At 40.8% G+C, this 21379-nt stretch overlaps 1 protein-coding gene across 1 annotated transcript in view; it reads left to right on the top strand.

The window, feature by feature from the left end:
- ofcc1 (orofacial cleft 1 candidate 1) overlaps nt 1-21379 on the top strand; it is a 56370-nt gene that overhangs the window by 8838 nt on the left and 26153 nt on the right. Inside the window, exons 4-7 of the mRNA XM_051940730.1 lie at nt 1714-1859; nt 14840-15094; nt 17282-17534; nt 18459-18622. Of these exons, the coding sequence (XP_051796690.1) occupies nt 1714-1859; nt 14840-15094; nt 17282-17534; nt 18459-18622 (818 nt within the window). The remainder of the gene's footprint in view (nt 1-1713; nt 1860-14839; nt 15095-17281; nt 17535-18458; nt 18623-21379) is intronic.

Below are 21379 nucleotides of genomic sequence, written 5' to 3'. Positions count from 1 at the left end.
CTTCCCCTCCCGCCCCTGTCTGCACCCCTACACACACCTCCCCGGCTTATTATCTGAGATTTGTCAAAATACATTTCACACTAACAGGTATTTTTCAGCCTTCAAAGCCAGTTTTGATCTGCTTGACAAGCCAAAGCAGCTCAAATTCTGTGAAATCAGCAATGCCAGCCAGGCCTCCCTTTTTTTCTTCTTCTCCAAACCATTCTAAACACGCCTCTTCCTGTGCTACAGAAGACTTAAGCTAAATTAATCAAAGCCTGCATGTTACCTGCCATACTTTGAAGTGGTAATTGCAAAATTACTCTTTGTGCTGATCTGGCATTGCTGCCTCCTGGCCCGCCCCTGCCATTGTGCCTCGGCTGCGGCCTTTTGTTGTTGTGATGTTATTGTTGAGGTAGTTAGAAGCCTATGAACAACATCAAGCATCCCTCGCTCACACACATGTACACATCTTCCCCTCCTTCCTCTCTCCTGCTAGTCTTTATTCTCACTAACCTCCTTCTGCTGATGTACAAGAGGCTCTTCAGACCACCATTAATCAGTGATGACCTGTTAAATAAATGAGTTTGTTGATATGAGGTTTTATTTCTCTGCAGCCTCTATAGACCGTGCCTTTTTCTTCCCCCCTCTGCCCTCTCTTTAAAACCTTGCTAACTCTGTCAAATGTCGTGGTGTGGAACCCAGTTGTCTAATGATTAAGTGGAGTGATCTCCAACCTGCCCCAGCCTGGGAGCACGAGGGATCAGATTTCAGCCCTTCAACCTGCAGTGCAGGCCTAATTAAAATGAATTTTCTCCAGGCGACCACTTTGCCCACGGGGCAGGAATCCAGCTATATACGGAATCCACTCTTAAGGTATTGCATTAAATTTATTGTGGGGAGACACTGGAGAACATTGTGGTTTATATATCTCCTGCATTTTTTTTCTCCCTGCTTTCTTTCTCGCTCCACCTTTTTATTGTGATCATCACTCTGGAATCCAAGCTTGCTTTGGCAAAGATTGCCCTATGAAAACGGATGGAGCTTTTATGGGACTCTGCCCATTTACTACTTCCTTGGCCTAGTTTATCTCAGAGGGAGAGACGGAGAGAGAGATGGAGGAGAGGAGAAGATGAAAAAAAAATGAAACAGAGAGAGGTAGAATGAGAAAGGGCTAGGAGAAAGAGAGAGGTTGCTTATTCCAACTGTGGATCTCATTAACATACATCAGTGTGTATTTCACAACTTCAAGCAGAAAGGCACTAAGCCCACCCAAGGGCAACACAGGCAGGGCTGACAGGGCCAGGGAAAGCAAGCCGTTAACATGTTGGCGGCTTAACAAATAATATCTGCTCCCAAGTACCTTGGTGAAAAATTTAAAACCCCACTTCCTAACTCCATTTGACTGTGTTTATGACGATGACAGTAAACGACTTGTGTGGAAAAAAAAAAACAGTGCCAGCTGCTCAAATATCACATATTTAACACCACCGTCACTGTACGCATGTTTCCCAAATGAACTCAACTTGAAGGATGGCATGCCGTATGCGATTTTGCCGTCATTCTTGTCTCATGTCAATTCAGGCGCGGGTGAGATATAGGAGAGGCTCCAAAGTGCCACGCACACTGTCACTGTCACCGTGTGCATCCCCCAAGATAAATTCAGAGGCCCGCTTCCTGCTTTGATTACAAATGACATCCGCATGTGTTCTCCCCGATTTCTGCTCCTCACAGAAGAAGCCAATCAAGAAGACAAATAGCTGTGGCCCCAGCATGAGCGGCAGAAGTGCACCGCCTCGGCAGGCAGACAAACAGAAGATGCAGCCTTCAATGGAGAACCTCTCCACGGAGGAGATGGAGGAGTATACATTCTCCCTACAGTAAGTCTCACCACTCATTATCCTGCCTCAGCCTTGCAAGATTCAAATGTGTGTGTGTGTGTGTGGGGGGGGGGGGGGGGGGGGGGAGCGTGGATGACAAGTGGTTTCTGCCTCACAGACAGTGATGTGTACAGCATCAACCAGACAGACACTGACAACAAACTGTGCCCAGAACACCTCCTGTACAGATATAGATACAGTAGTCGCATGTCTTTCAAGGGAAATCTTAACTAAACAGAGTTTGCATTTGATATCGTTTTAATCCTGTATAACTCAGCTTTAATTTGCTAACATAAACAAGGCAAAAGAAAAGTAATTTCCAGAGCTTCGTGGCCTCATCTGTCCTGAAGTAAAAGGAAGCAAACTTGTAAGAAAGCACGAAAATTCCACAAGAATTTTATTTTTCATACTTTCGACCAGTGTTTCTATTTGTCCCTCGATTAAATCTTAACTTGTCTGCATTTTATTTTACATCGACTGATATGTGTGCAATAGTGTCAATTTTAAGTCAAAAATTTACTTTATAGTTTAGAGCTTTCAGACCAAATTATAATTGTTCCCAAGCTACTTTGATTTAGAACAACATTGCACATGAAGCCAAACCAAACATTGCTCAACCTGCAACCACAATATGTTTTAGCTGGTTGCACAACAAAACGCAACAAACAAGGTTTGGAAAATTTTGTTTTCCCTCTCACTGTAGCTTACAGCATTAGATTTTAATTAGAAAACAATTCTGTATGACATATAAAAAAGAACGGGAAGCACAGAATTTCAAACGCCTTGGCCAAATTTGTTAAAAGCAACAAGGTGCAGCACTGTGCGCCCATGGAGCATCAAAACACACTGAAAGCAAAATTGCTTATTTCAACAAAAAAAAAAGTCACAGGTATTTGTTTTTATTTGAACGTCAACTAAATTAAGGGGAGGAGATTACCAGACACACTGCTACACTGGAGGGGGGAGAGAAATGGAGAGAGGGAGTGTATGTATGTGCAAGAGAGACGTAAAGCGAGCTCTCCCCGGAGATTTAAAAGTACCCATGTTTCCTCATTTCTGGGAGTTCGTAATTTATAGCTGCTGGTCACATATTAAACAAGATCAGAGACTACTCCCTGACATCTTCTGAACATACTGGGGGAATTCAAATGATTACCAGCGTATCCTGCCAACAAATGACGACACAGGGACTATCTTGAGGGAGAGTGAATACAAAACGAACACAGAACCCAGGCAGACTGCACACAAAGGGACACAATTAAATGGTTTTCACGATTATTCATAGTGCCGCTTTTTACCTCTGAGCAGTTGCCGGGTTCCGTGAGATGAGACGTTTCTGTCAGTTATAGGTACGGATTGTATTGAGTCGAAGCCTCGGCTGTTCCCTGATGCCCTGTGAAGGTGCTGCTGCTATTGATTTCATCTTTACAAGCGCACACATTACTGTATCTCTGAGCTAAAGGCTGCTATTTTGCCCTCACCTAATCAGACTATTGGAAAGATACAGTGCCAGTGTTCGCTCTCACAATGAAGTTAAAGACGCGGCAAAGTCATGCCCTCACCCATCTCTCCCACTGTCTTGTTTGACTTACTCCAGGCCTCCCTGCATCACCTGAGGACTGACAAAGATGCAGACAAAAGGGATTGTTTACAGATTTTTTTTTTTATTATTATTATTTTATTTGCCATAATGATGTCATCTCCATCTCTTCTGGCATTGTGAGAGCTCGGTTTGTTTGCGCAAGTGTGCGACAGCGTTTGTGTGTTTATGTGCACAGCATTTCTCGACTGCACGACTGTGTACAGTATGCACACGTCTGCGCGCTCATGTATTTTAAGTGGGAAGAGGATTCATACTGCAGTGATTGAGGGATATTACTGCCATCTATTGAGCCACAAGAGACTGAGCTCATTGAGATTTTTATAGGGCGTCCTGACACAAATGTGCAAATCAGATGCTCATGCATTATTAAGCAAACACTTAGAAACGGTAAGATCCAGTTCAGATAGTGTGGGAATCGCACAAAATGCTTGAACACAATGCATTCAATATATAAAAGTCACAGTCAGGATCACTTTATTCACCAAGTAAAATAAAATAAATGTACTGAAATGAAATGGTGTAAACAGGGCAAGTGTCTTATAAAGTATGTTCACGTACACTAAGATTTGTGTAATTTCAGAGTAAAAAAAACAATTTTATTTTAAGTTATCTGTTTAAAATTTTAATATCTGTATAGTAAAGGTAACTTCTGAAAAAATCTGCTACATATGAATGACCTTACAACAGAATAAAGTACATAATGACTGTTGTTATTTCATTTATTTAGACTGACAGACATATTTAGGAATACATCTTTGCAATTACAGATGATTTATTTACACATAAAATATATAACTGTTTAATATCTACCTTTCATTGCATCAGGATCAGCTTATCCCTGCTTTTATTTAAACAAAGTTAATTTTATTATGCTATTTTTTGGTTTTAAAAGATTGTATTTAAAGTTTGCTGTAATCTCTAAAGTACACCTGATAAAAATTATACAATGTACAGGGAATTGTAATGACCATGAAACCCAAAAAATACTGTTTCAAAGACAACACAATACACCTTTTGCTGCAAGTATTGACAACTGCCAGTCAATTCTGGGAAAATAAAAAAAATAAAAAAAGTATGAAAACAAGTCAGGAATGATTCTTTTTTTGTGTGTGTGAAGAGTTGCTATGCCGCTCATATCTGTTTGAACATGCATGAAAGACTCTCGCCGACCTTCCAGCTTATTTGATGTCTACAAGTGTAATCTTAACCACCTTTTTTTCTCCTCACAGAATAGCACAGAGCAAAATCAAAGCGCCTGATTCAATACGGCTGTTGTAATTCGATCGGGCCAATTTAATGTTTTTGGGTGAAGATAAACATACTCAGACTGAATTAATTTTACAGTCGAGAGGGTATGCACTTTATATTAAATGCAGTCAATGCAGTGATAAGTTACTGATGGTAGTTTGCATCACATCATGTTACGAAAAATCACCTGTACTCTAATCTTTAGGTAGGCTTAAAGAAATATCAGTTGCTCTCTTTAGAAAAAAAGACAACTGTTCTTAACCACTGTACCTCAGGCTTTATGTTCACGCATCAATGATTATTGTCAATTAGCTTTAGCATTATGTCTCACCAATGTCACCCAACTATTTTTTTTTCTATTCTCCTTTTGAGGAGAGGAACCTGTTTTAATCAAAGTCATTCTCACATAGCAATTAGATCTAATTAGTCCAATTATCAAGATTCTAATTACATTAAAATATACCCCCTAAATCTCATATCAATTATAGTATGTGTGACTTGTCCTGATCAGGAGACATGAAGAGAAAGTGAGACAGAATGAAGACAAAGCTGGGTCGAAGGTAGAAAAGAAGAACATCCTCATCCTCCGGAGGACAAACGACTGCAGAACTGACTCCGTCTGTCCCCCAAAGCTTTCATTACAAAAGACTGCGAGGCCATTTGGGGATAAATGTCACTTAACCTTTATTCATTTGTTTCATATGCTGAACTATTTTGTTACTAATTATGATGCTATGATTAGTTATATCCTTGTTGTCTGTCTCAATTAGATTAGTGATTCATTACGGTAAATACAATTTGAGCATTTAGGGTTACAGTCAGTTATCAAACACTGTTGTGAGGTCTGGATTAAAGCTGTGGGGGGATTAACTTTTCAGGTTCAACTTTTTGGCTGCACAGTCACTCATGTGCCAATATGTGGCAAGTAGTGAACGCAAACACACACACACAAACAAGCACAGACCTGCACAGTGTGTTGCTATAGTGGTGCAGTACAACACTGTAGGTGCACCGGCAAAACACACACGCACGCACACACAAACACACACACACACACGCACAGCCTGTTCTTGCTGTGGAGTCAGAGGGAACACACTGACCTAATTTCCCCCAGTTAGCTCGCCTCGTTGGGGACCAACGTTCCTCTCCACCCGTTTCCCCCAACCGAGCCTATCAGAGCACTCCCTCAGTGTGTGTCTCTGTTTCTCTATCATTCTGTGCCCTCCATCTGTTTGAGTCCCTTCCCATGCTCAAGTATAAGATCAGCAGTAAAGTGTGCACTTATTCCGTTCAGATTTCCCCCCCCCCCCCCGTTTATGGTATTAATTACACTGAATCATGTGCATAAAACACTGATAACATGCATCCTGCAGTGTCATTGCTTTGCTAAAAACGACCAATAAGTATCACGGAGAGAAAGAGAGGTCAGCCTGCCAACACATACAGAGAAAAAGAGAAAATCACCTGAAATAACAACTAGTTCCATGCTGTCAATCCGCTGCACACTGCAGCTCCGAATCACAACTCGGTGCAAGGGTCAATCAATTCTGATGTAATGCTGGTAGGAGAGGTGGGTGGAGATGGCAATGCTGGTCACCCTGAAGTCTCCAGTGCTTTTCAGGGCTCTTTCCTGTGCTGAGGGGGCAGGAATATGTCTGTGTACATGCACAAGTATGTGCATGCATGTGTGATACAGAGGCCCCTGGCTACCTCGGCCTGAGTGCACATGTTAGGGGTTTTTTTGTGGCCAGACGCGCCCTGGGTCACTTTGGATCTCACAGACACACACATACAAAATCAGTGTGCTGCTTCCTTTATGGAAATCAGAGCTGTCAGCTGCCTGACAGGCTAACACTGGAATATGATTGGTTAATCTGCAGTGATGTGGGTGTCAGTGAGAGCCGACTGCGGTCCCATTGGTGGTCTGGCTCAAATGAATGTGTTTCCCACTGACACGTAAGAAAGAGGGGGAGGTGTCAGATAGAGGAAAGTGACAGGAACTATATGTAAGAGCACATGAGTGATTGCGTGTGATTTGTGCATGAGAAATTTTGTGTGCGTTTGAGAGAGAGAGAGAGCTGAGCCAGAGGTGACACTTCCCTCATGCTCCTCGTTTTTTCATCTGTAATCACTTGTTCCCCAGCCTCATATAAAGATCTAACAAAGATGGCAAAAGTCAACAAATAACTTCTCAAGAGTTTAAAGGAGGATTTTTACATGCAGCTATATGGCTAATGCACTGGAGCACAAACATGCACTAATGCGCTGAGCCCTGTGCAAATAAACATGAACTTTTAGGAAAACATCACTGACAGGCAGCTCTGATAATATAACTGACAAGTTCTGGATGTTGATGTAATCAGAATTTGATGCACTGTGTAGCATTTGTGTACATTTGAGCATGATGTCATCAGCACCCATTTTAGCCATTGTCAGCTTAAAGCCACGGCATGCCTGATAGGTAATTGCTCTGACACCATGAACTTAAACATTTGCCTTTGTTTTAGACACACACATGTGTATGACTGACACATTTGTAAAAATACACACAGCTCGTCTGCTCGCCCACTGACCATTCAAGGTGTTTTTGAAAGCTTCATAGATATGTCATCTTTGTTGATTCATATTTGAAGTGGAGTTTGATCCTCAGATTGAAGGTGTAGCAAATCAGTTTCATGTTTAACATTGGAATCAGCAACTGAACATTTAAAATACAATGCATGTACAACACTGACAATATGCTCTGGGTATTTTATGATCAAGCAATCTCTGAATAGCTTAATTCTAGAAATAAAGAGAGATCTTGATAAAATAATCTTGCTACATCAAATTTAATGCTGTAAAAACAATTGTTAGAATAGAACAAGAGGAGTGCTGTGAGAGTTACAGATGCTCGGACTACTCAGGATGGCATTTGAGGTCATGTCTTGGCAGAGAGATCTTTTTTCCTGTTTTTTTTTTTTTTGGTCTTTGTCCACCACTCGCTTAATTGCTAGCTGCATACGCACACATAACACATAGTTGGTCTCTCTCGCTCATAATTATTTCCTTTCTCCCTCTCGCTCCCTCCTGTTAATTCCGTCTTTATCTCACTTTCTCTGCCTCTAATTTTCTCCGTCTTTCCCTCTCCATCCTGTCTCTATCTCTCTGGTGACAATGTCCTGCAGTTATGAGGCAAGGTCAGAGAAGTGAAATCCATTTAAATACTGATGCAACTCTCTGGAGGCCCATACTCAGCCTCCGCAGCACCCCTCCCTGTACGCCTCACCCAAACTGATGAATGGATAGATGGCTGTAGAACATTTATTATTTGTCCTGCATTAATCGCTCATTGTATAACATCCACTGGCACCGTATTTTGTGCGTTTTCTCAGTGCCCACCCCCCCACCGAAAAAAAAAAAAAGTTTATAGAGAGAACAACAACCTGTTCTCCATTGTTGAGGGCTGGGGTGCTAGTTTCAGTAGCTGTGTGCGTAACTAGTGCTTGGGAAGTCCCATTGCGTTTGTTGATCCCAGGTGCATCTGCATTTGAAATGTTTCCACCCTAGTTTATGGCGCACCAAGGGACCTGCCATTTCCATGTTTTAATTCCCTCCCGTGCTAAGTCAGAGTATCCATAAAATCACCACATGTTGCAGTGAAAGAAAGAGCTACCTCATGTATGCATCTAAAGTATTCCAAGGTATGTGAGGAGGCCAAAACACATTTTTGCAGGAGGGGTTTGTTTTGACAATGCCTGGAGTTGCAAATTATCACTCATCTCAGACTACTGTATTCACAGCTACATCATGCTATGATCATGAACCAGTTGTATAACCTTTGTGGCTGTTTCTATTTCTTTGCTTCACATTTCAAAAACATCCATAGCCAGGTGTTAGTCAAACATGGACCCTAATTAAGTGGAACCTATTTCTCTTCCAGTGCTTCTGATTCTACTCATGTTCACTGATGCTATATCTGAAGTGATTCTGATAGCTTGGTGGTGCATTGTTATATAATTTTAATTATACGTGGACTACAGTTCTGAGTCAAAATTCCATATTTATTTTAACGACACCCTAAATACCTGCCATCGAGCTCCCTATTTGTCAATGAATCTCATTTATGTGCATTCTCGCCCTGCCAGTTTTCTGAAAAAAAAAAAAAAAGAAAGAAAGAAAACACAAAACTGTGCTTGTACAGCTCCCAAATGGTAATTGTGCTCGGAACAAATGGAGTAAAATAGGAAAAAAAAAAAAAGGAGAGAAGAGAATGTCAAAAGGAGAAAGAGGGAGGGAAAAGGAAAGAGAGAGAGCACAGAGTTAAAGCTGAGCCAATTTGTTTGTATTTTTCTGTGATTCTTTTCACTATAAATAAAACTTCTCACAGGATGATACAAGATGATTCAATTATCTAAAAGCCTTGCAGGTATAAAGTGCTGCTCTGTTCAAGTTGTTTTCACGCACACACATATTCCAAGTGCTCTGGAAAATTATACCGGCTTAGTAACCAATGCCTATCATTTAATACATCTTGTGGGATTTCTACTTTGTGAGGTTTCACAGCTTCCTGTGTTATATTTGCCCCACCTGTGCAAAGACCTGCGTATATATGCCACTCATTATGTTATAAAGTTCCAAGCTCCTGCATTAATGTCATAACAAGGGAGTTAATGCCTTTTTTTCCCCTCCTGGATGAGTCTAGTATATGTACTTACTGCGAATTTGGACTGGCTTACAGAATGTATGTTTGTTCACATTTATACAAAACATGCATTGGACAGTTGTAGCTCGATCAGCTGCCCCCCACCTGCCAAAGCGTCCTTGGGAAGACACTGCACCGATATCAGAAGGCGAGGCAGCAATACCACCATTAGTGTTAGCATGTGTGTAAATGGGTGAATGGGGAAAAACACTCTAAACTGTACAGTAAAAATGTAAAAGGTGCAGTCCATTTAACATGCATGTATGAATCTGAGACGGAGCTAAATTTTCACTGTATAAGGCAGCGATTAATGGTTACTTACATTATGAATAAATCTGCGTACTATGTTTACAATTAATTAATTAAATGTGTGGTTAAAAAAAATCTTAAAATAGTTTAAAGAGTCTGCAGCAGTTATTCAAGACTCATCGTGACCTCCTCAGAACGCTTGTTGTTCTTGAAATTGCTGAAAGAGACTGCACCACCCAAATGTAAATGCAGACAATCCTCACATTTGGGATGTGTGTAAAATGCCCTTAATGACTGTCAAAATAGTCATTAGTTCTGTCAAATGATTTATTAATCAGCTTTCACGTCTGGGTAGTTTAGTTTGCTGACTTTTTTTTTTCCAAAAAAAAAAACAACAACTCTTTATATGGTGTTTGTAAAATGTTAACTTGTAACTGTGAACTCATAAAGCTGTCAAATAATTTTAGTGGAGTAAACAGCACAATATTTGTAGTTTGCAGTGGGATAAGACAACACTTAAGTACCTCAAATTACTAGGTATATTTTTTAAATATACCTAGTAATTTGGAGTGTATGCAAACAAAGGGGTGACAAACGCAACACAAGGTGTGTTAGTAAAGTGTTAGGCCATTACACGTCACTTCAACAACTAGTGCTGACTGATCATATTGACATTCACAGTCATAACAGAGTTGCTGTTCCTACTAAAACGTTAGCCAGTTGAGCAGTCTGTAACTGAAGCTCCTGCCATCTGTACCCAAACAATGAACCCTCTTTCGAAGTCACTTTAATCCTTTTCTTCTTGCAAGATGGGAGGTTAATTGTTTACCTGTACTATTCAGTGCACCTGTCTGGAAGAATCTCCACTCTTTTGTCAAAGTGTTTTTTTTAAAAATTTCTCTCCCATATATAAATGCATATATAGTTTGAGCGAATACAACAAAACTCATTTCAGCCTGTAATCTGACTGAATAGGCATTATATTCCTCTTCAGTTAATTTATGGGACAATAAGTCCAATAAGAGATATCAACATAATTAAATAAGCCACCAAGGTGTTTATGAGAGTAATCAAAATGAGCATTTCTCTTGTTCCTTGGCAAACACAACAAAACCTGCCTTACAGTTTTGAACAGCTCCTCAAACAATTGAAATTAAAAGCTAATTAACTGCTATTACCAACTGCCACTGAATGAATAAACTGTTTTGAATTAAGGTACACCTTTGTGTTCTTGGGAAAAGGGCAAGTCAGGCAGTTTTAAGGATGGACTTGCGGTGTTCAACACTTCACGAAGATCATTAATATTATTATCACTTCCAGGCAGTTTCTAATGCACCTGTTAAGACATGTTTTAATCCCTGTGCATGTTCGCAAAATACGGTGAAGTTTGCAGTTTGACTGATTACTTTTTTTTTTTAAAGATTTACAACTTTTGAACTTTAGCGAAAGCTCAGTTAAAAAGATTGGCTTCAATTTATTAACACTCTGTCGCTCTCCTCCCTCCCACGTCCATTAGCTGATTGAGTTCTTTCTGTCAGTTTAACCAATCCTGATGCATCCATTGGTAACTGTAATGAAGGTGACATTGCTGAGCAAAAACGCAACACAGGAGAACCTCTATTTTCCATTTACTTAGTGCTTCTCTTTAAAAACCATTGGTTCCCCAGCAGCTGAAGAGGATTTAAATGAGCACTCATTGTCATCTTGTCACTGAAACACTAATATGGCAAGTTCCTTTCATATTACCTAAAACCCGCAGTGTCAAAAACTAAACTTTGTGTTGTATTTGTTTACAAGTTGCAAACTACATTTTACACAAAGAAAAATTTCAACCACGCTCAAAGCCTTAATGATGCCTCACAAAGACACCGACTGTACAAAACACAAAGGACAGATAGTCTCTCAGTTCATTCCATTATCAGCATTCTTCAAAAATGAAATGTAAACAAAGGTACAGTATCTTCAGTCCTATCTCTTGACACCTAAGATAATCACACTTCCATAATCACCACAACACTTATGCATCTGGGCCACTAAGACAAACAATCACATTATCTGTCAATCTTTTAAGTCTATTTCCACACTGTACTTTTTTTTTTTTTTATTTTTGCTTTCTCTATTTGCCCAAAGCAAACCATTGTTCGACTATGAGGGAGAAGATGTGTGGTTTCAGTGCATTTATAAACAATGCCGGTGGCCTAAATAAGAAAGTGACAGAAAATATCTTAATCCTCGAAATAAAGGGATAAGTCCAATACTTTAAGTGGTCTGACTCTAGAGGGTTTAAGCCATCAGGGCTGATGCAGAGGGACTCTGCGGGTTACCTTCACTCTCTGCAGCCCTGGAGCCTTGTCACCATAAATGTGCTATTTAAAATGTAACACCCCACTGTACTCCTGTCTCTCCCCCCGCCCCCCCCCCCCCCCACCCCCACCCCTCTGTCTCTCATTACCCATGCTGTCTTAAAGGTTTAATACTTGTCTGTACTTGCTATTCACTTTGTGCTATTTTTAAGAGCACAGAGCTCCCGTTTGTTGTCATGCCGTACAACATTAGGCGACACAGCCTGGGAAAACCAGTCCAGGAGATGGTTCTTACTCCAGTGGCTGACAGATATACGCTAGTTAAATCTGATTTACGGGCCTTGGCACACTCTGGAAAGGTTTAGAGAGGATGATGAGTCCTTTTGCAATGTCTTTTGATGACATGGGAATGAACAACAAACATATCAAAACTAAGATAATGAGGGAACAGCTTCTGGCCCAGATTTCACCGAAGCATATAAACTACAATTAAAATATAGCATTATGCGCCAGTGCATGCCTGTTGAAATGGTTAGTTTCATCACTGGGCCGCTATGCCACATGCTATCAGTCGTTCAGGGGACAAGCTGTGATATTGGAATGAAACATCCTTCTTTCCTGCAAGATAAAAACCCCACACCTCCGCCCCCTGCCTTTCCCTCTTTTACCGCAATGTACTTTTGTAATTGGAGGTGCCATAATGAAATCAATTCAGTGGAGATAACAGATTTCACATCACGTTATCGGCTTCCTTTGGAAGAGGCCGCCGCATGAAGACGTCTAAAAATATGCCTCTTTCATGCATCATCAATATCTTCATTATATGAAAGATGGACGTCAGGTTGTGTTTGCTGTTTTCGTTCAACGCCAGCTGACAGGCTAGCATCTTGCATGTGTCTGTGACACAAGGCTTTTTTGTCTACTCTGTAATTCCACTTCTGCAGACGTGCGGAAAGCAGTCTGAAACCACACAGAGAAGCAAGTCGTGATAAAGCTTGAAACAGAATGGTTGTACCTTTTGTCAAAATCATAATAGAAAAGCAGGGACACACATTTGCTTGTACATTATCGTCTTTTCTCTTCAGATTATACTTTAAAATCATGTATAAATACACAGTTGACAGTACAATTCCATAGTTTTCACTATCAGAGTGTAAGACAAACACTTTCAGTTGAATCCTCTGTAAATTTAAAATGTCTGTGATTCTTTATGCCATTTAGTCTGCATTTTAAGGCACTGAATTTTAAGGTGTTAATAAAATCATTAAATGTAACATGCCACATACTGCTATTTTATTCTTGCACGTGACACAGCAAACGGTGAGTTCAGGTGAATGATGAAAAAGCAGTAGATAAAGTATTATCCTTGCTATGCTCCCATTTTCCTGTATGTACAGCATGTGGTCTCCTACAGGGAAGCTACAGTATATTTGCAGTGGAATATATGCTGCGCTGTGAAATCTCAGCCAACGAGCTGAATGATAACTGACTTTTATGACACATGTTTATCCTCTCTGCTTGAGTTTATTTCAGCCAAGCTATGAATATTTATCAGCCCAAACTGTTGACTGAGCATTTTCTGAATGAATCTCGAGTTTTCCCACATGCACTGTGCGCTGTACCGCTGCTCTTGTGAGCGTGCACCGAGGAAGTTGATTCAACTTCCGATAATTTCTTCACTTCAGAAAGTACAGCATGCCCACCTCAGAGGAACACCAAAGATGATGTCTTTTGTTTTAGGCACAATTGTGTGAGGGTTCATATTTTAGCATCAGTACAAGCAGGGAATAAAATTCAGGGCTTCATTTTGATGTAAGTCTAGCCTAATTATTTGGTAATGGGGGTGGGGGAGCAATACAATTGATTCTGTTTTTCATCTTTAGGCAATGAACCGTTTTCCCCAGATACACACTACAAAGTGAATTCCAACTGTGCTGTGGGACACAGTGGTGAGACACAGGGATGTCCACAGGCATAGGCCTTAAGTCACATTCTGGGATGCTCACCATAGCTGTACTGTAAACACCCACTTTTAGCCTTGTTCTAATTACTATCAGCCAGACGATAGGGGTCATCAGTATCTGCTTGTGTTGACATGGGCAAACTATAATAAATGCAGGTCTATGCACACTGTATCTGTGCACACTCATTTAATTTACTGACAAACACACACTCTGGTAAGGTTTTTGTGTGTTGTGTTTTTTTTATGCAACACAATCCAACATAAAAATGTTCCTTTCCTTTCCTTTCCTCTCCTCTCCTCTCCTCTCCTTCACTTGCCTCCAATGCTCCATCTGTGCCCTCTGTATGAAAGGGAATAGTTGAGCAGGCCTGACAAAGGGCGGCACAGAGGAGGCAGAGGTGCTCAGGGAAGCTGAGCACCGCTGGAAGGGATTCCTATCTGTTTCTGTACGTGCATGTGTGTGTGTGTGTGTGGGGGGGGGGGAGTGTGTGTGTGTGTGTGTGTGTGACAGAGAGAACACTTGTGTACATGTGTGATTGTGTGTCAATTTGAATACTACATTTGCCTACCTTTAATGTTTACTGCATGTATATGGAAAGGGAAAAAAAACCCATTTGAATACTATATGTAATGCAAAGACAAGGAAGTATCTGCAATGTGATCTGAAGTCTTGATACTTAATGTCAAATCATACATATTTCTGTTTAAATCATCTTTACTGTTGCCCATATGCAGCAACAACTTGTATTTAAATCATTGCACTGAAGATGTAATGTCAAAAAAAGGAAATGCATTTTTGAAAGCATGAAATCCGGGAAATTTCATTATGTATGACAGTAGTATACATTATTTTATATATATTATAAGAAGAGAAAAAGTGAAGGCAGTTGTTGTGTATGATTGCAATGTATGATCCTTCTCTGTGAACAGATCAGCACTGACTGGACCTACTTCCTGTCCTCCGAGCCTGTCTGACCGAGCCCGCCTGGCCCTCTGCATGCTGCCGTCCGAGCTGGGCCTGCCGTTGCCGCGGCAACAACAACAACTGCATAGTAGCTGGCACGACTCCGTTCGGCAGCTCGGCCTCATTATGCTTCTGCTGGCTTTGATGTGGTTTGTGAGGCTCTACCTGCATTACTGCAGCCAGTGGCTCTACCTCCAGGCCATAGCAGTTCCTGTCAACAAGTGAGTTTGCTTCCTTTGATATTGCCCTGAACTCACACACATACACTCACACACACAAACACACACGTACACATGCATGGGAGAGGAGCGTATGGATACAGACACACAGAACTACACTTTTTGAACATGCACATTGGTGCTGACATAGATCCACTATCAAAATGGAGGGCTGGTACATACAGTAGATCACTGTGGTGTGTTGGAAAATTGCAAATTCACACTCACACACAACACAACAGACATTCATATGTGCTCGGAAACACACACACACATGCAAAGTACGACTGTGGTGGAATAGGATGTGGAGGGGATAACGAGCAAGGAAGAGAATCAGGATGTGCCGTGTGTCTCAGTGTGTGTGTTGGCAAAAACGCAGGCTGGATACACCCAAATCATCTGTTTGGAATCCCCCCATTAACATTTTAACAAGACTCTCTCAATATTAACAAACCATTGCTGGGGGAGTTTGCTCACCACACGGCTTTAAGTCCCAAAAGGCTACATTATTTGGAAGGAATTTATTGTTATTATTCGGTACACAGCATTGATAATAAACAGCAATAAGATACCACGGAACTGTTAAATCACATTGCAATAGCATATGGTGCTGATTTAATTCATCACAATAAAAAGGGCTGGCTGCAAACATGCATACAAGCAGGTTTTTATTACAATAACATGGGGGTGCAAACATCGTGCATTAAATCATGGAAAGTGATAGAGGAAGGAAAAAAAATTTGGCTGAATAAAAAAAAAAGGGAGAGAGAGAGAGAATGGACTGAGGGGGCGGATGGGAGGTGAAAAAAAACAAAAATGTGAAAACAGAGGGGGTCAACGTTGGATGACAACTTCCACATGTCCGAATCTGCTGCTCTCCCTCCAAGCATTTCTCTCTCCATGCAATGGTCAGAGCTGGTGGTGCCCATAGAGAGAGAGACTAAGTGACAGAGTGGTTAGCGTGATGACAGGCATCCCGTCCTTCTCGCTTCTATCCCGCACTCTTTTTTTTCTTTCCTCCTTTTAACTCTGCCTCGCTGTCTGTCACTGCTTCCTGCTTCCTCATAATCCACCCCTGGACATCAGCGGACAGCAAAGCGTGTCCGGAAGCAACAGAGTCTCTGGTCCCTATGTTGCTTCAGTAACCTTGCTATACACTGACAAAAATAAGATGCAATGTTCAAAGTTCTGTGTCCAAGATGTTTCTTAATTACAAGAAGTAATAGATAGCTGGTTAGTTAAGTGTACTTTAAAACAATGTTTGTTATTTTCTAAGCTCATTATCAGTTTCTACAATCCAAAACTGAAATGTGGTGGAGTAGAATACAGATGAGCATAAAATTAAAATATTCAGTGGAAGAACAAGTACGTCAAAGTTGTACTTTTCTTGTTATTTTCCATCACTAATCAAGATGCACAATACCTGCCACTAACAGTGCACTTTCTAAAATCATCCACAAATGACAAAATTCAATGCAAATACAATGATTTATGGCTTCGTTCACTTGTATCAAAACTCAATAAGTGCAAAAATCCCCTTGTCATGAGACTCAATTGTGCAATTTATCTGTAAAATATTAGTCTAAAATATTAAATGTACAAAATGACACAGACGTCCTACGTCTGTATTGGTCATCCAGTGAAGTAATCCCTGTTCTCTTAGAAAAATAATTTCAGGCTTAAATCTGGGAGCAGATCTGCTTCAGATAAAACACCAATGGACCTCTACTGTCGGATTAATGGACAGAATCCGAGAGACGCTTGACTCTTGGAGCAAATCGGATGGAAATTAATGAGAAAAAACTGGACCTCTCCTCTCCCACCACTGGCTCTACCTCTTCCTGACTGATGGGAAGATTAAGAAACTCATGAGGCTTGCTGTAAATGGGGAGTCTAACTGACAACAGTGGGGTGGGAACAAACTGTATCAGCCAAGGTGTTAATACTTTTAACTTTGATAACTTCCTGATGGAATGAAGAATAAAAAAAACACATTATATTGGTAGCTGGTGAGGCAGACAACAACCAATTGGAATGGTAACTGTCGTCAAACTAATTGAATATGACTGATTTAACCACTAATATTCTAATACTGTGTGTGGATTGTTGGAACCAGTTGCCCTTGAGCTGCAAAGCATCACAAACACAAATATGGCACACACACATATTGACACTTTCCTCTCTCACCAGATTCCACTTCCACGCACACACGGTAGACCTCGTGTACCAGAGTTCTTTGCTCCACACCCGGGAGGAGCTGGCAATGGTGGTGGTGGGTCCCCTGACCTTGAACGCAGTAACGTTCCTGCTGGTTCTGATCAGATGGGGCTGTCAACAGATATTTGGCTCACTCCCTTCCTTCACGTCAAAGTTTATCATGGCTCAGGGAGTGTGGACAGTCCTCGACCCCCTGGCAGTCTTTGCAGTGGACGCCGTCCTCGGGGTAAGTCACTTAAAAATAACTTGGACACTTGTGCACTTTAAATAGGAGTTCACTTTATCTTGGCAAAGTGACTTTAGATTACAAAAAAAAGGGGTGGGGGGTGGGAGGGTAGGGGGTGAGAAAGGAAATGTGCAAGGTTAGATGGGTGTCCTTTTTTGGCAGGGGGATGGATTTTGTCAGTTAGGAAGACGAATGATTTGCACCGTTCCTGTCATCATTTGACAGGAGATGATGTCTGCATTTTAACAGTGATGTCTGACCAAATAACGTCTTATATTTTGTACTAATTATCAAGAAAGAAATTCAAACCTTTGTTACTCCACCAAGGAATGTGGCAGTGATGATTAGTTTATGTTCATCTTTCTGTTAGCAACATTACTCAAAAATGGAATAACGGATTAGGATGAAATTTTCAAGGAAGGTCAGAAATGACGCAAGGGTCACCTGATTAGACTTTGGTAGTGATGCAGCTTATAGTCTGGATCTATGAATTTGTTAAAGATTTCTGTGTCATTGCGAGACATCAGTGAACACTACGTCAGCTACTTGTTGACGATCACATGGTTGCGATCCTACTGCAAATTCACCGCTGCGGACTTTTCGGAAATGATACAAAGGGACAAATGATTAAATTGTGGGGGTAAACTAATAAAAGAAATGTGACATTTCTACAAAAATATGCTTCATTTCTGACAATGCCATATAGGGGAATGAACAGTATTGGTAGAGTACTGTGCTCTGAGTGCTTTTCTTGTTATATTTGTGATTTTGCAAGATAACATGTAATGCATGTGGAAAGTTAAACCTTGAGCTATGATATGATTTGCCAAGAGTTTGTCCTGGGCATTCCCATATTGTAAATGTCAAGTGTAATACGTGCAAACTTGTGTGTTTTTGCTTTTCTTTCAATCTTTTCTTCCTCAGCGTCTCGCCTACAGCCCCGATGCACCAGTTGCTGACGCAGCCAAGCTTTACTGGCACTTCTATCGAGCTGACCAGTCAGGTGCAGCAGGGGTGATCATCACTCTGTTCCTCTACGCCGTTCTCTTCCTGCTTTCCATCACCATCCTCTCCATTTACCTGCTCAGGTGAGACATGGCGAAAGATCAACAAATATCTGTCTTTCTTTCCTGCTTGAAATCACCTTGCTGATCACATCAAATGGGCAGAAAACAACAGTATGATCATAAAAATACTGGTGTTTGACATCAACATGAGGTGAATCTAGTAAGTGAGAAAAACTTTATTTTAAAACATAAAAAAATTGCACTTCTGCCTTTGTCGCACTGTATGTAAAAATAATTTAAAAGTCAGTGTTCTGGCACAAAATTTAACAGAAAGTTATGACAGCAAGTAGCTTTGATACCAGTGCATTCAGTTTTAGAGTTAAATACATCCCATTCTTCTTATGTCATCTTGCCCTTTCACCCCTAACCCTGAGCTTCCTCCTTCACCTCAGAGGCCGAAAAACATCACTAGCAGGGAATTATCATATGAGTATTTTTGAACTGATGCAGACTGTCCCAGCAGGCCTTTTCTGAAGCACTCTGGGTCTCACTATTCTCAAACACCACTTCAGAAATATCTTTAAACCTTTCACCCCTACAACCTTCTGACCGCTACACTCCACCCAATCCGCCATTCATCCCCTGCCTCTGTCTACGAAAAAGCACAAAAAACAACAGGAAATAAAAGCAAATGTTGATCTAATCTATTTTGATTTTAAAGTCGCATGGAATTACTTATGCAGGTTTGCATCAAAGTTGCACATCGACACACACACACACACACAATGTTATCAAGCATAACAGCAGAACTACACTCTTGTACCACACGGTTGCCTTTTCTGAACATATCATACGCTGCAATTGGCCAGAAAATGGAAAGCGTTTCTAATTCAAAAGTTCGATGTGTTTTGATATAGCGTGAACATGTAACCCCCTTACGTTATCCGATTAGGTTGTATGTTTTTCATGGTTGGGATCACTGCAGGTTTCATACATACTGAAATGGACTGCGTATGCATGGTGACGAACACACAGACTCTATCTCAATGCGCTGTGTGTTCCACTCATGTCTTGTAGATTGAGGTCAGCCATGCTGAAGCATTTGCTTGCTAGCTTTCTATTGTAATTTAGCACCTCAGAAGACACTAAGACTTTATGTCCTCTTTAGAGCTGGTAGAAGCTTCCTGATTAGTGAGGATGAACAACAAAAACAAAACACATTAAATAGAATCTCCAGATCTTAGTTTGAGAAGGCTGGTCCCTGTCTTGGTAGTTTAATGGAGTGGGTTTGCTTTGTAAACTTTAACAGTCACTGCCAAAGCACTGATTTCAACTTAAAAGATGACTGTTGAACTCTTTCAAAAATAGAGGGACATGCTATTAACAATATGGAACTAACAAAATAGAAGGGCAGGTGATAAATTATGGAATAATGTAACTCGGTTTTCGTCCAAGGTGTGGTTTCACTCCCTCATATAAGACCAAATTCCATTAACAGCACAAAATGTAAGAAAACCCTTATTGAATTAATCAGTTTGAGATTGGCGGCCGAGGAGAGGGTGCCATCTAATTTCAGTAAGCGGGACGCTTATCGGGATCCAGCTAAATGGACAATATTAAAACAGCAGCCGGGAATAATGACTTCTGCCACTCAACCGCCACACGGGTTTGTATTGAATGTAGGCCACGAGGCTGAAGCAAGGCTGATAATTTTATGGGTTACAGTTTCCTATTGGCTGCAAGGAAGGGGCTCTGACACAGACCGTGACCTATTTCTAAAAAAATGCCTCGGGCTATATGTATAGATAGAATGGACTGTTATCCTTTTTTAATTACATTTTAGGCAGCCTTTATTCACCGCCCGCAAAAATACATGTTACACCTTTAGCCTGTTTGAAACTTCACAAACAGTAAAGAAAAAGGTGATGACGCATTGATAGTTTCATGATTGCAAGGCGGAAGACTAGAAAATTTTTCCTTTGCACTTCCAAATCAAAGGAATAGGAAACATTCCCATCTGATTCACGATCATATGTGGACTATAGACACATTTAGTATTATGGATTTAATGTCAGTTGTAACATTTTTATTCCTTATTTCCATGACTGCTTTGTTAAAATATGCTCTATAAGTTAACATACGTCTGTCCTAATGGTGACCTCTACACTGAAAAATATTAAATATGAGCCTTATCATCCAGGTCATACCCTACATATAAGAATTATATACTTACATTCAGGGGCTTTCCAACAGCAAGGAAATTAGTCTGTTTTGAAGCACAAAGATGCAAAGACGGTGAATTCCTCCAAGAGAGAGACTGCATAAATGAATGAGAAGCACAATTCAACTGCAGGATTAAAATGAATGCATGCTATTCCTGTGTCTGAGGTCAAGATTCTACAAACATCCCTCTCCCAAGAGCGATGGGGAATGATGCTGGGTTCAAAGCGCCGTACCAGCTTCTTGTATAAATCCTTTTCTCCTTGATGTTGGTTTTATTTGAGAGTTGATTACCCTCTGACAGGCTAGAATCTCTATGGAAGGGCACAAGGTCTGCTGGTTTTGATGGTCAGCCAAGGCATTTGTTTACAGACATGGTGTTTCTTTTTAGGAGTTGGCTGCATGCACCCTTGTGTGGCAAAAGAAAAATAACACTTTGGTGATGTGCGCCCATCTGGAGGTATGAATCAATATGCCTTCTGCTGTGCACAACATTTTCTTGTGACTCAAGCCGGACTCTCCAGACACATCTGCAACCAGCACGTCCGTTGCATCTGCCATCTTTGAAGCTCAGCATTAACACTGAAGAGCGTTCTAGGATCTGACTCCCACACATTA

Source organism: Acanthochromis polyacanthus, chromosome 20 (assembly GCF_021347895.1).
Source record: "Acanthochromis polyacanthus isolate Apoly-LR-REF ecotype Palm Island chromosome 20, KAUST_Apoly_ChrSc, whole genome shotgun sequence".
Lineage (NCBI taxonomy): Eukaryota > Metazoa > Chordata > Actinopteri > Pomacentridae > Acanthochromis > Acanthochromis polyacanthus.
This window is presented reverse-complemented; position numbering and strand designations above follow the sequence as displayed.